The sequence below is a fragment of the Kluyveromyces marxianus genome, chromosome 2, assembly GCF_001417885.1.
Source record: "Kluyveromyces marxianus DMKU3-1042 DNA, complete genome, chromosome 2".
In the NCBI taxonomy this organism is placed as follows: Eukaryota; Fungi; Ascomycota; class Saccharomycetes; order Saccharomycetales; family Saccharomycetaceae; genus Kluyveromyces; species Kluyveromyces marxianus.
This window is the reverse complement of record NC_036026.1, coordinates 406,087-418,526: the sequence shown is the minus strand read 5'-3', so window position 1 is coordinate 418,526 and position 12,440 is coordinate 406,087. Positions and strand designations below refer to the sequence as shown.

The 12,440-nt window shown below is 41.3% G+C and overlaps 2 protein-coding genes across 2 annotated transcripts; one reads left to right on the top strand and one right to left on the bottom strand.

Moving 5' to 3' along the window:
* Window positions 1–3,090: 3,090 nt before the first annotated feature.
* TY1B-DR6 (uncharacterized protein) lies at window positions 3,091–6,972 on the bottom strand (the record flags this gene model as incomplete). The annotated part of the gene is made up of 1 exon (XM_022822728.1): window positions 3,091–6,972. The coding sequence occupies one exon, from the start codon at window positions 6,970–6,972 to the stop codon at window positions 3,091–3,093; it is 3,882 nt and encodes a 1,293-aa protein (XP_022674520.1).
* Window positions 6,973–9,292: 2,320 nt separating this feature from the next.
* Window positions 9,293–12,328, top strand: DSE4 (endo-1,3(4)-beta-glucanase; the record flags this gene model as incomplete). The annotated part of the gene is made up of 1 exon (XM_022822727.1): window positions 9,293–12,328. One exon carries the CDS (start codon window positions 9,293–9,295, stop codon window positions 12,326–12,328), a length of 3,036 nt encoding a protein of 1,011 aa, XP_022674519.1.
* Between the last annotated feature and the right edge of the window lie 112 nt (window positions 12,329–12,440).

Below are 12,440 nucleotides of genomic sequence, written 5' to 3'. Positions count from 1 at the left end.
GTTTTGTTGCTTTGTTTTGTGTCCTTTTTTTTTTTTCTTCTTCTTCCTGTTTTTAGTGCACACAGCCAACTACACCGCTTTCTTTGTTCGCCGATATTGATCTGGAGAGTGCATGCAGCAATCAATGCAGCAGCGCTACCACCCACACACAACAGTAGTAATAGAACGACAGCTCAGAGGAAAAAATGGGAAAATTCAAAAAATAAGAAAAATACAACAAAATTGAAACTAAAAAAAAAAAACCCGAAAATTGTAATACTAGAACAATGACCAACGCAGAACGTTTCGCAGTCGTTTGCACTTGCTACAAACGGTACAGCACACACAGCGTCTCTGGTATTCCAAGAATGCATCTTACTCATAATATAAAAAAAAAAACCGCCTTTCTTGAGAGTCAAGAAGAGCCCGCGGGCGCTAGCGCGCATTCCCGAGCCATCTGTCTGATCCACGTACGTAGGTACACATTGTGTCCTTGATCGGTGTGACACCAATCATCCCTGTTATTACGTGATATTGTGTTCAACCTTGTCATTGTTATGCTATGTTTCCTGTGACCTTTTTTTTTTTTTATTTCTCTCCTCTTCTCATTCAAACCTACTTTACTTCACAGTACATATTTTTAGACAAAAGTAAAATAACGGCTAAGAGTGCATGTGCGCAAGTGTCTGAGCGAGTCCGACCATTGCCTGGTAATGACGACAGCTTTTGTTTGATTCCCATTAAATTTGCCTGTTTGCAAAAGGGTACGCCTCCCCCAATGCCCTATTGTACGGTAAACCCATGGGGTTTTCCCATGGGAAAAAATAAAAAATAAAAAAGATTAAAAACATATCATATGCCAAAATACTGAATGCATCCAAGCAAGTATTCTGAATGTCGCTTGCCTGATTGTCGGCGAGGTCGATGATTACTGACTGACTGAGACAAGGAAAGTGTGTGTACGTACGTACGTGTACGCGCATGCGCGCGTGCCTTCGTTCCAGGCAAGCATGGCATAGCCAATGACGCGCTCGCTTGGCTCACTTACCGTGTTATCCGAACACACCACCAGGACAGAAACAGAAACAGACAACAGAAACAAAAGCAGAAACGGCTGCAGCGCACTGTCTGGATCTAAAATCCAAAATCCAAAGAAATAAAAAAAACAAAAAAATAAAACAAGAAAATAAAACAAAAAAGAATACTACTACTACTGATTAGGTAGGTAGGACACAGGTGCAGGGACGCGTGGGGATATACGTACCTTTGACAGACTTCTTTGCCAAAATCAGAATGTGTCTCTTTTGCATAATTATCCGTAGACAGAAAAGATGAAAGGGTATGTATGGTAGGGGATAGCACGGGATTGAGACCCTCGTGCAAGCAAGTAAGTAAGTAAGTATACGTAGATATAGATTTATGTGCATGTATGGTCTTTTTTTCTGTTCGCATAGAAACTGGTGTATTGACGGATCGACACACATATACACGGATTTAAATTGCACTCCGAGTGAGGAGTAAGGAGGGGTAGGGAGGGGAGAAGGAAGAGGAGAGTCCTTCATTCATTCTATATTTGGTATTCGGTATTGATATTGGCATTGGGATTGGCTCGTAAACGGATCCATCCTTAAAGACATACATAGTAGCACTAGTATATTCTAGGGAAAAACATTTGATGTAGGATATTTTCCGCATACGGCGTATCATGATGGGATGGATCAACGCAGAGCCGTTGTTGATTTTCTTTCCCTTGCCTTCATATTTGGAGAAGCAGGGGTGGGTGCGCTGCCATCATCGTCGGGACACATGCATCTAGGCTTGCAGCCTCTTTGGTCTTTTTTAACCTTTCCGTTTGGACGTTGTGTTGTATCCATGCTTTAGAATATGGAATTTACAATTTACAGTGTACAATTTACGTTCTGGCTGGCTTCCAGCCTGGCCTTACGGCTGACTGAAGGACTCGCTGTATAATGCCGGCTCTTATTTTTTATTTTTTGTGCCTGTCGTGGAAATTGTTTTGTATATCATGGAATTTACGCCAATAACCGAGAAACAGAATTACATTCGGCAACGGCATCTCCGTAAACAGGCAAATTTAAAAAAAAAAAATTTAAACAATAGCCGTCACACAAGCAGCAGTACGTTAGACAACCGTTATTATTTCCTGGCAAGGAAGAAGCAGAGGAACAAGAAGGAATAAAGAACAAGCTCTCTTTCGAACATTCTGTAGATCAGTGCATAGTTCTTTTATGGTTCTGCTGCATTACGTTTCCCGTTGTTATTTTGTTGAGCGCATTTGGTTAGGGTTCACAACTACTAGGCCAAAATGATTATCTCGTATGATGATATTCATATGATATTCGTCATATTCCTATGGTATTCCTATGGTATTCATAGGGATGATCAAAATACCATTGTCGACTTAACGTTGCTTGCTTGCCAGCTGCGTGCGCATATTTCGGCTTATTTCCCTTTTACTAGCTAAGATCCGATATGGTTGAGCTGATGCACGCTGCGTTTCAGTTCAACAAAATGAAATGAAAAATGAAACAACATACGGTTCCGTACGCAACCGTGTTAGAGACCCACCTTGCAGCTCAATTGAGACAAGGGGAGATGTTGCACCAACGTCCCATCCTTTTTCCATGCAATGGAACTCTTTTTGGTAGTCTAGAAGATTCGTGGTTTCTTTTTGGGTTTGAAGTGTCCCGGTGTACTGTTTGTTTCCAAAGCAATTGAACAGAATGGGCGGAAATCGGAAAAAAAAAACAACAACACGCAAATAATAAACAAACATGTAAACAAACAAGAGGAATAATAAAAAGTCACGCGCACGGAGTGTTGAATCTGGGTCATCTTTTTAGGAGATTACCCTGATTTCTTGTGTAATACAGAGATTGATGATATATCCCTCTACCTAGTCTTCTCTATATCTCTTCTCCTCTATCTCTAGTCTATCTAGATGTAGTCAGTAGAAGGTGTCCTTCTACTAGTGGCTATCGATCCTTATATACGTGTCTTGAAACATGAGAGTTAGAGATCTGGAATATTCGATAATCGGGTAACCCATTATCGTCAACACACCCCCGTAACTCGATATGTTTAAAGGTACTATATCAACCATCCATTTGTTAATCGATTGAATCTCTTTGCTGACAATACTTTCGTCAGTATATCCGCTACATTTTGTTCTGTAGGAATATATGTGAAATCACATAGACCTTCATTATGTTTTTCTCTTAATTCCATTGTTCTTGTAAACGTAGGTTTGAATGGGGACACAGTGGAGTTAGGGTTGGTGATCCTACCTAACGCAGGTTTGTTATCTGATAGTAGTCTAACTCTTGGTCTCTTTCCTGTTAAGGTGAATAACAATGCACTTATTGCAAAGTCGAACTTCGTAGCTTCTTTCATCGCACATATCTCAGCACCAGTAGATGAATCACATACATAACTTGATTTTGTCGATCTGGCCGAAATTTTGTGACCGTAGATCTCGTAAAACCATCCTAGTCTGGACTTTCCTTCAGGTTCGCATCTATCCGATGCATCAGATATTATTGTGAATTCATAGTCTACTGGAGTCTTGTTTTTTGTCCATACTAGACGCTTTTCCTTTGTGTTCCAGAAGTATTGTACTGACTCGTTTGCCCATTTCATGACTTCATCAGTGGGGTACAATTGATACTGAGCAAGAACATTTACGTGATATAATGCTTCAAACCTAAATTTATGTGCAACATATGATAGTAATCCCACTACTTGTTGTAGCTTTTTCACATTTGACTTGTAATCCTTTTCGGTTACATAAAGATTCTTATCCACCTTTGGTGGTTCGGAACTTGAGGAAACTGGAGCTTGGTTGTACCTAGAACCTTCTCTCAGTGGTAAATTCAAAAGCGGTAATTTGTGAGACAATATGTCTAACATTCCGAATTTCATGTATCCATTTCTTTTGTATTCCAAGTCTAGTCCAAGTATATCGTACCTGGCGGTTCCATCTTCTCCCATTTTACCATCATGAACGAGTTTTGTCTCGTATGTCGATCTTAGTTGTTCTAAGAATCTTTCTATTTCTTGCGTATCCTTCCCGGTAACAATGATGTCATCGACAAAGATGCAAACGATGATGGACAATGGTGGTTCTTTTGTGAACACACAGGACCATATTTTATCCTCTTTCAGGCCACATCTTTCCTTAAGGAACGAAGTGATTGTCCCGTACCAATTTGCATCACTCTGCTTTAATCCATAAAGAGACTTCCTTAATCTGAATGCTTTATTTGGCATTTTCATATGAGGAGGGGTTCTTATATACAGTTCCTCTTTGAGGTCTGCATACAAATAAGCAGCAGTGATGTCTAACTGTTTGACAATCATGTTTTCTTCGAGTGCTACGCTCAATATTGTCATTAGAGCATAATGGTGTATGGTATTGGACTCTAGATGTTTCTCATATGTAGACCAGTGTTGCAGGTCTCCCCTTACTACTAGTCTGCATTTCTTTCTACCATCTCTTTTGGTAGTAAATATGAACATTGTGTTCAATAGTTTGTGTGGTTCAATTGACTTTATATCAACCTCTGTTGTATCCCATGTACCTCTTCTCATGAGTTGTGCGATCTCACTGTCGTAAGCTTCCTTGAAGGCTTCCCTCTCTTGATGGTTACTGTTCTTTGTTATTGCTTGTGAATAAGATAAAGAACGATCGATCTTCGTGTTTGGTAAAGACCTAACCATTTTCAGTGAGTTCACTAATGGGATCTTCACACGATTTTCGTGCTTTATGTTGTCGTAGGTCTGTACAGGATTTTCCTGTATCAGCATGTTTACGATGGCATCGATTTGATGTTCATGATTTTGATCCGACTTCGAATCATTAATCTTCAGCTCTGTTTTAGTACAGCTGATAATACCCATTATTTGTTTATCTGGGTTACTTAGATCGCCTATGTCAGATCCTCCACCCCCGTACAGAGAGTCCGTAGATTGAAGTTCAATCGAGGAATCTCTGTATTTGGCAGATAATTTGTCATAGAGTGATCGGCGTTCCTCCTCATTGAGTGAAGAGGTATCTGTGGTGTCGTCGTTATGCGACAAGTGTTCAGGTATAGGTGAACATTGTTCTGGGGACGCCTTAGTGTTCGGCCTTTTGGTAGAGACACCAAGTTCATCCCGTTGCGCTGGTCGTTTGCCATTCTCGGCAGGAACATGCTTTGTCGGATGCTTTACCGACCGTGCTTCCTCCTCCATTAGTCGCTCTTGACTAATAAATATGTTATTGGGAGGTGATGCAGGGGATAGCGCAACTGGAAGTGTTTCCTGTACTTCCTGTGGTGATTGCGATGGTACGTCCGAAGAATTTCGAACTGGGTATCTCGAATCCTTTCCTAATGTATGGGTCGCTATACCCTTTTGAAACTCGTTCTTATGAGTTCTTAGGTAATTACCATGAGTCTCAGTTGAGTCGGACTCTGGTTGTTGGGGTTCGTCAGTAGGATCCCGCTCTTGGGATATATAATCCTGTTCACGCTGATTCCTGTGCGTGATATGACGTTGTGAATCTGTAGATGGATCGTTTGATCTCTGTCTTACGATGTCATCTACTTGATTCAAGGTATCAAGGTTTTCCTCGCTATTGAGGTAGTCACCTTGGATGGTGTTAATGATTTTATAGTTAGTAGTCTCCATAGTTTGCTTTGAACTAGGATCGTAGAAAGTATAGCCATAGGATTGTTTGGCTGGGTGTAGTGCATAAACTATTTTACCTCGTGGCAACGTTTTCTTGCCAGTGTTATAGTATACTACCACCGGTTGCCCAAATGGTAATATCTTGTTGATAGCGATACCGCCGAGACCTGCTGCCATATTCGGAGATCCGTCGAGTTTTCTCATATGCATCGAATTCCGAACGATAACTGCAAATTCAGCTGCATCGTACCATAAAAATTCTGGAAGGTTGGCACTTGCTAGAAGTGTTCTAGCATCATCTAATAATGTACGGTTGAGCCTTTCAGCTACTCCGTTTGAACGTTTATCGCCTGTAGACGTATATTTTCCTTCTATACCAAATTCATCCAATAGGTCTCGGACCATTCGTCCAGTATATTGGGAGCCTTGATCCATTAGGATCTCCTTTACTCGAACTCCCTGTTGTGTTCTTATATTTGATATTAGTTTCCGCATGATAGCAGACACTTGATGTTCTGAGGCCAGGGACATTGGGAATATCCATCGATACTTTGTTACCTCATCACTAAACGTTATTAGATAGTTCGGTGGGATAGTGTTATCCTCTCGGAATGGACCCATGATATCAGTATGAAGATATTCAAACTTTTTGAACGTCTTCATATAAACGTCTCTACTATCTGTGAAGTGATCATGGAATTTCCCTTTACCAATGTTACAATATTGGCAAGTAAACGAGTTCATATCAGACCAATCTATGTCTTCAAGTTTTATGAATCGTATATCACCATTGGAGATTGATTTCCTAATTTGTTTTATATTGACGTGTGCCAATAAGTTATGTATGAACTCTAATGACCATTTTTTCTTAGGTACTGTGTTCTCTCTTATGTGACACAACGAAATACTTACCGGGGAATCGTCATCGGCTGGCGAGTGGATATTTGTCTCATTTAGAACCAGATACTCACTCGATAGCCAATAGAATCCATTTCGGTGAATAATATCGATATTGATATTGTGATCCTGGACTAGCATCTTTCTTTGGTAGAAATCTACCGTAATCTTTTGTTTAGCTGTTAATTGCATTACGCTTAAAATATTTGAGGGTGTTTCTTCTGAGTATACAGCCGGGAATTGAACTACTACGTTATTGGATAAACGTAATATCAATATTCCTTCGCCCATAGTGTTTAATGTTCCCATGTTGGCGGCTGTTATGTTTCTTGTAATGTTGCTGGTGTAGTTGTGGAGTAGTTTCAAGTCAGTAACCACTGATATTTGTGCTCCCGTGTCAAGCATGAGGTCATATTTGCCAGACACTATGTCTATGGGATCAGCTTGAATAAGTGGTACTGAATCAATGCCTAAGATTAGCTACAGTTTTGGATTCGTTTTTGTCGTCAACCTTAGGTGTGCTTTGTTTAACGTTGGACTTCTTGGTGAAGTTTTTGTTGTTGTTTGGTTTATTGCTAAACTTGTTGTAAGGTTTATGAACCTTTTTACCGACATCGTTGGTTCTCATACTTTCATTTCTGTGGAGATAGAACTTCTCGTCGGCTATTTTTTCACGAATCTCTGCAATTATGTGAGTTAATCTTGGTTCTAAGTGTGCAAAGTTATGAAATCTTCCATTTCTATCCTTTGTCACCATCATTCCTTCGATTGCCCGTTCAACCAATAGCGGTTCTAGAGATGGCAATCGTGCTAATTCCAGTCTTTCATTGAAGTTTTGTAAAATTCTTTCCACATTTTCCAATTTATAATATTTCTGTAATCTGAAACCACAGATTTCTTCATACAATCTTTCAGGGTCATACTTGACTCTTGTGTATGTCAAGACGTTCAATAAACGATCATCTGAGGTATATAAACCCTCGAGCTCATGCTCCAACCATGTTGGCATTTTAGATATGTGTACACATTGTTCATTGACATCCCGTAACCAGAATCTCTGGTTTGCAGTAAGGGACTTAGGAAGCTTAAGTTCCTTAGGTGTCATGGCATTATCAACGTTATGACGGTGAAGGTAACGGTATAGATCAATTAACCATGACTGATACATTTCTTCATTTTCGACGATTGTTATTGCTATCTGATGTTCAGCAGAGGAGTCAGGAATACCTCTAATTATCATATACTTTCCTTTAATCATACCCTCAGGTTCTTCATCTGGTAATACTTCTTTGATGTTCACCGTTTGGAACATCCCTTTCGAGTTTATGAACATCTTGCGATATTCCTCTGGATCGTAGAACGCGGCGCTACCATGTTGAATCTGGGTCATCTTTTTAGGAGATTACCCTGATTTCTTGTGTAATACAGAGATTGATGATATATCCCTCTACCTAGTCTTCTCTATATCTCTTCTCCTCTATCTCTAGTCTATCTAGATGTAGTCAGTAGAAGGTGTCCTTCTACTAGTGGCTATCGATCCTTATATACGTGTCTTGAAACATGAGAGTTAGAGATCTGGAATATTCGATAATCGGGTAACCCATTATCGTCAACACGGAGCGCGACGGCGCGAGAGATGTATTACCCGGACATCGGCTGTTCACCAACTTTAATTTTAATTTCTTTGCTGCTGGCATGCTGCTGGTAATGGATAAGGTTAAGATTGTTTTTCGTGCTGTGTTTTTGTTTCTTTTTTTGGTGCTTGGTCGAGCGCATTGACACATTTCCCTATTTGGACTACATATTGCTGCCGACTTCCATTTTCGTTTTTTTTTTTTTTTTTTTTTTCCCAGTTTTCAGTTTTCAGTTTTCAGTGCTGGGTTCTTACCGTAATAGGATTAACTGGAATAAATGGATTAACTGCGCTGCTGATCGGAGCTGGCTTGCTCAACCAAGTTCAGCAACAATTTTATTTCAGACGCTGAACTCTCTACAACCTCCCATGCCCCCAGTCCTAGCTAAATTAAGCTAAATTAAGCGCTGAGTGCTGGTGCTATCTGGGTTTTCCAAAAAGGGAAAGAGCATTACGATTTCAGGCCTGATTCGGATTCGGATCATCATGAATAAGGGGAATCATGATTCAGAGATCAGATTCCCCATTCAGATCAATTAATCAATATACGGCTGGTGCTTCATTGTACTGGTTCAGTATAACAAGCGGTGAACAAGCATTTTTACAAGCATTTTACAAGCAATGCTTGGTACCTGACGTTAGAATCGGCAAGTAACAATTAAGACGTAAGACGGTTCCTTGTACAGCATTCTTGTGCCTGAGCTCAGGAACGGTTTTATTTCTGATCTGATCTGATCCTGATCCTAGATCAGCTGGTAATGCTGGCCGTTCAGTGGCTGCTTGGGAATGGCGGTTAGACCAGCATTCTTAGGTTTTTGCTTGCAGATTTCAGGTACAAGGTACCAAGTAACGGCTGGCTCGGCGGTTCCTGCCTTTGTTGGGTTTAGCCGCTCTGCCCTTTTTTTAATTTCGGAAAAATTGTATAAAAATAAGGCAATAAATTACCTGATCCTCATCAATGGGGGAATACACTTTGGATTTGCGTTTTAAGATTGTTCTAATAATTATCAGTATACCCAACCAAAGAAAGAGTTAAGGACGAGGTAATAACATTCAATAGTCAATAACAAAAACAAAAGATACACTGTCTCGATGCTCGCACAGGTTTGGTTATTATCTTTAGGCTATGTTCTTACGACATTTTTAAGCGCCGTTGGCGTTGCCGCCCAAGGTTCGGTCACTAAGACTTTGGAGCCGGCCAACATTGATGGGTTAGACCCAATGGCACAGGAAACAGAGGTTGTTTATGTGCAACCTAGTGCCACCACGTTTACCGTTGGCGAAGTTTTCCTCGCTAACGCTACTTCCTCCTTTGAATCTGATGTTGAATCTGCTACTGCTACTGCTCCTGCTTCTGGTAGACCTTCGCGTGTATCAGCACCTTCTAACAGTCCTCTGTCACTAGCCAGCCCAACCATGTATGTTAATACTACTTGCGCTTCTTCTTCTTCGTCATCTGTTGATGTTGAAGCTACTATTAGTTCTGTTTTCGCTGTTACTACGCTGCTGACAAAGTCCAAAAGTACATCCACTTCTATGATCTTTTCTACTACCAAGACTTTGGCTCCATCTGTGACAGCAGGTACAACGGTTACTACTATCCAAACGAAACCACAACCTCTAGTTACACAGGCAATGGTTTCATCTCAACAATCGGTTACCGTCACTTGGGCTACCCTAGTTTCTGATGTCGTCGTTGCCCCAACTGGTCTGACTTCAACTCAAGTAAACTCAATGACAACTTTTGTTGTCACTTCTTTGGTTACTTCTCCTCACGCAAGTGCCAAATCATCCCCTAGTGCAAACCCTACTGCTGCTGTGTACAGAAATTCCACCACCACTAGCATCGATAGTACTGATATTGCATCTTCTAACCGCTACAACTCCACGTTGTCATTGCTAAATTCAAGTTTCTTCACCGAAGTTACAGTGGTTTCCACTACCCAGGTCCCAACTGTTGTACCAACCAACTCAGCTACTCTGGTTGACCTTTTCGTTCCTGTTGCTACCAGTGAACCAAATTCCGTCTTCCAACGTGTTCAAAACCCATTGAACCTTGCTTCCGGTGTTGACAACGGCAATACTCCATACGAAACTAACAAGTTCTACACGAACTTGATCGTTGGCTCCCAGGAATCAGGTGCCTTTGTATACCCATACGTTATATTCAAAAACACCAACGGTATTGGAATCCAACACACCAAGGCTTCCCAACAAGTCGTGTCTTCCACATCTTTGGTTAACCCATTGGGTATCTCATCCTTCATTGTTACCAGTGCCGAATTCGCGTCTGGTTCTAGCAGTATGAACTTCAAAGTCACAAACATGTTCCACAGTAGTTGTGATGTTCAAATGGTGTCCTCCAACGATGCATCTGATTATATCGAGTCCCCATTGGTTCAAGGTATGGGTTTCGTTTCTTCTATTTTCCACGGTAAGCTAACTCCACAATTGCAATCATCTGTTGGCTTCTCTACTTTGTCACAAGAAACCTCCGAAAACTTAGCTACTGGTATCTTGAAGTACCGTGTTACTTTACTCAACGGCGTTGATTGGTTGGTCTACGTCACTCTTCCTTCTTCTCTAGCTAGTAACCAAGTGTCGCTAGCCATCAACAACGGTGATATTCAATTCACCCTCAACAATGGCAATGCTTACGGAGATGGAATGATTATTCAGATCGCAGAGGCTCCAAACGATTCTGCATCCGAGACCTACTATGACTCTGCAGCTGGTATGTACTTGAAGAGCATGGATCTTTCTGGTACTAGTGATGGTAACACTGCCAATTTCAAATTCTCATATGAAACCGAAGGTACTTCTGCCAGCGGTGCCACTGTCATTTTCACACTTCCACATCACTCCAAGTCTCTAACTTCGAACATGCAACAGGCTAATACCGGTATCGAGATTGCCTCTACCACTAAGGGTAACATGACCGGGTTCCTAACCACCGAGTTGGAATTTGAAACACAATTAAACGCCAATGTCAACTGGCTACCATGGTCCGAACAAAAGGGATCCAACGCTTTGACATACACCAGTGATCAATTGCAACTTCTTGCCCAAGTCGCTAATGATGAATTGCAAGTTAACATTAAGCAATCGATCCAAGGTTTGAACACATACTATTTGGGTAAAGTGTTGGACAAATATGCCTTCATCTTGTTAACTGTCAGTGACATCATCAAGGATTCCACTGTCGCTAAGCAAACACTTGAACTCATGAAAGAAGCATTCGCTGTTGTTGCCGCTAACCAACAGCTCTACCCCTTGGACTACGACACCAAGTATGGTGGTATCATTTCTAGCGGTGATCTAGCATCGACCTCAACACAATACGATTTCGGTAACACGTACTATAATGACCACCACTTCCATTACGGATACATCATCCATGCTGCTGCTGTCATTGGGCATGTTGACCAACAATACGGTTCTGGCGACTGGGCTTCCGAAAACAAGGATATTGTCGAGGCCTTGATCCGTGATGTTGCAAACCCATCATTATTAGACACATATTTCCCACAATTCAGAAGTTTCGATTGGTTCAACGGTCACTCATGGGCTGCCGGTTTGTACGAGAACGGTAACGGTAAGAATGAAGAGTCCTCCAGCGAGGACTACCATTTCGCTTACGGTATGAAGCTCTGGGGTGAAGTTACCAACAACGAATCTATGAACCGTCTAGGTTCATTGATGTTGAACATCTTGAGAGACAGTATGCAGGACTACTTCTTATACACAGATGACAACACAGTTGAACCATCATTAATCGTTGCCAACAAGGTCAGTGGTATTCTCTTTGACAACATCATCGACTACACTACTTACTTCGGTACCAACACAGAATACATCCATGGTATCCACATGTTGCCTCTAACTCCTGCATCAGGATTGATTAGATCTACTGAGTTTGTGCAACAAGAATGGAACGAGAAGCTAGCATCAATAATAGACAGCTTGCAATCTGGCTGGGCGGGTATTCTACGCTTGAACCAGGCATTGTTCGACCCTAAATCTTCCTACGACTTCTTCTCCCAGAGCAATTTCGACAGCACCACCTACCTCGACAACGGTATGAGTCGGACCTGGGCACTAGCTTACGCTGGTGGTTTGCAGTCATAGGCAGATATTACAAGTCCGGGGGTACTAAATTGAAATATTTTTTTCCCATTTTCATTTTTGTTCCAACTCCCGCGATTCTAATTAATGAGCTATCAGTTAAGGAGACATCCTT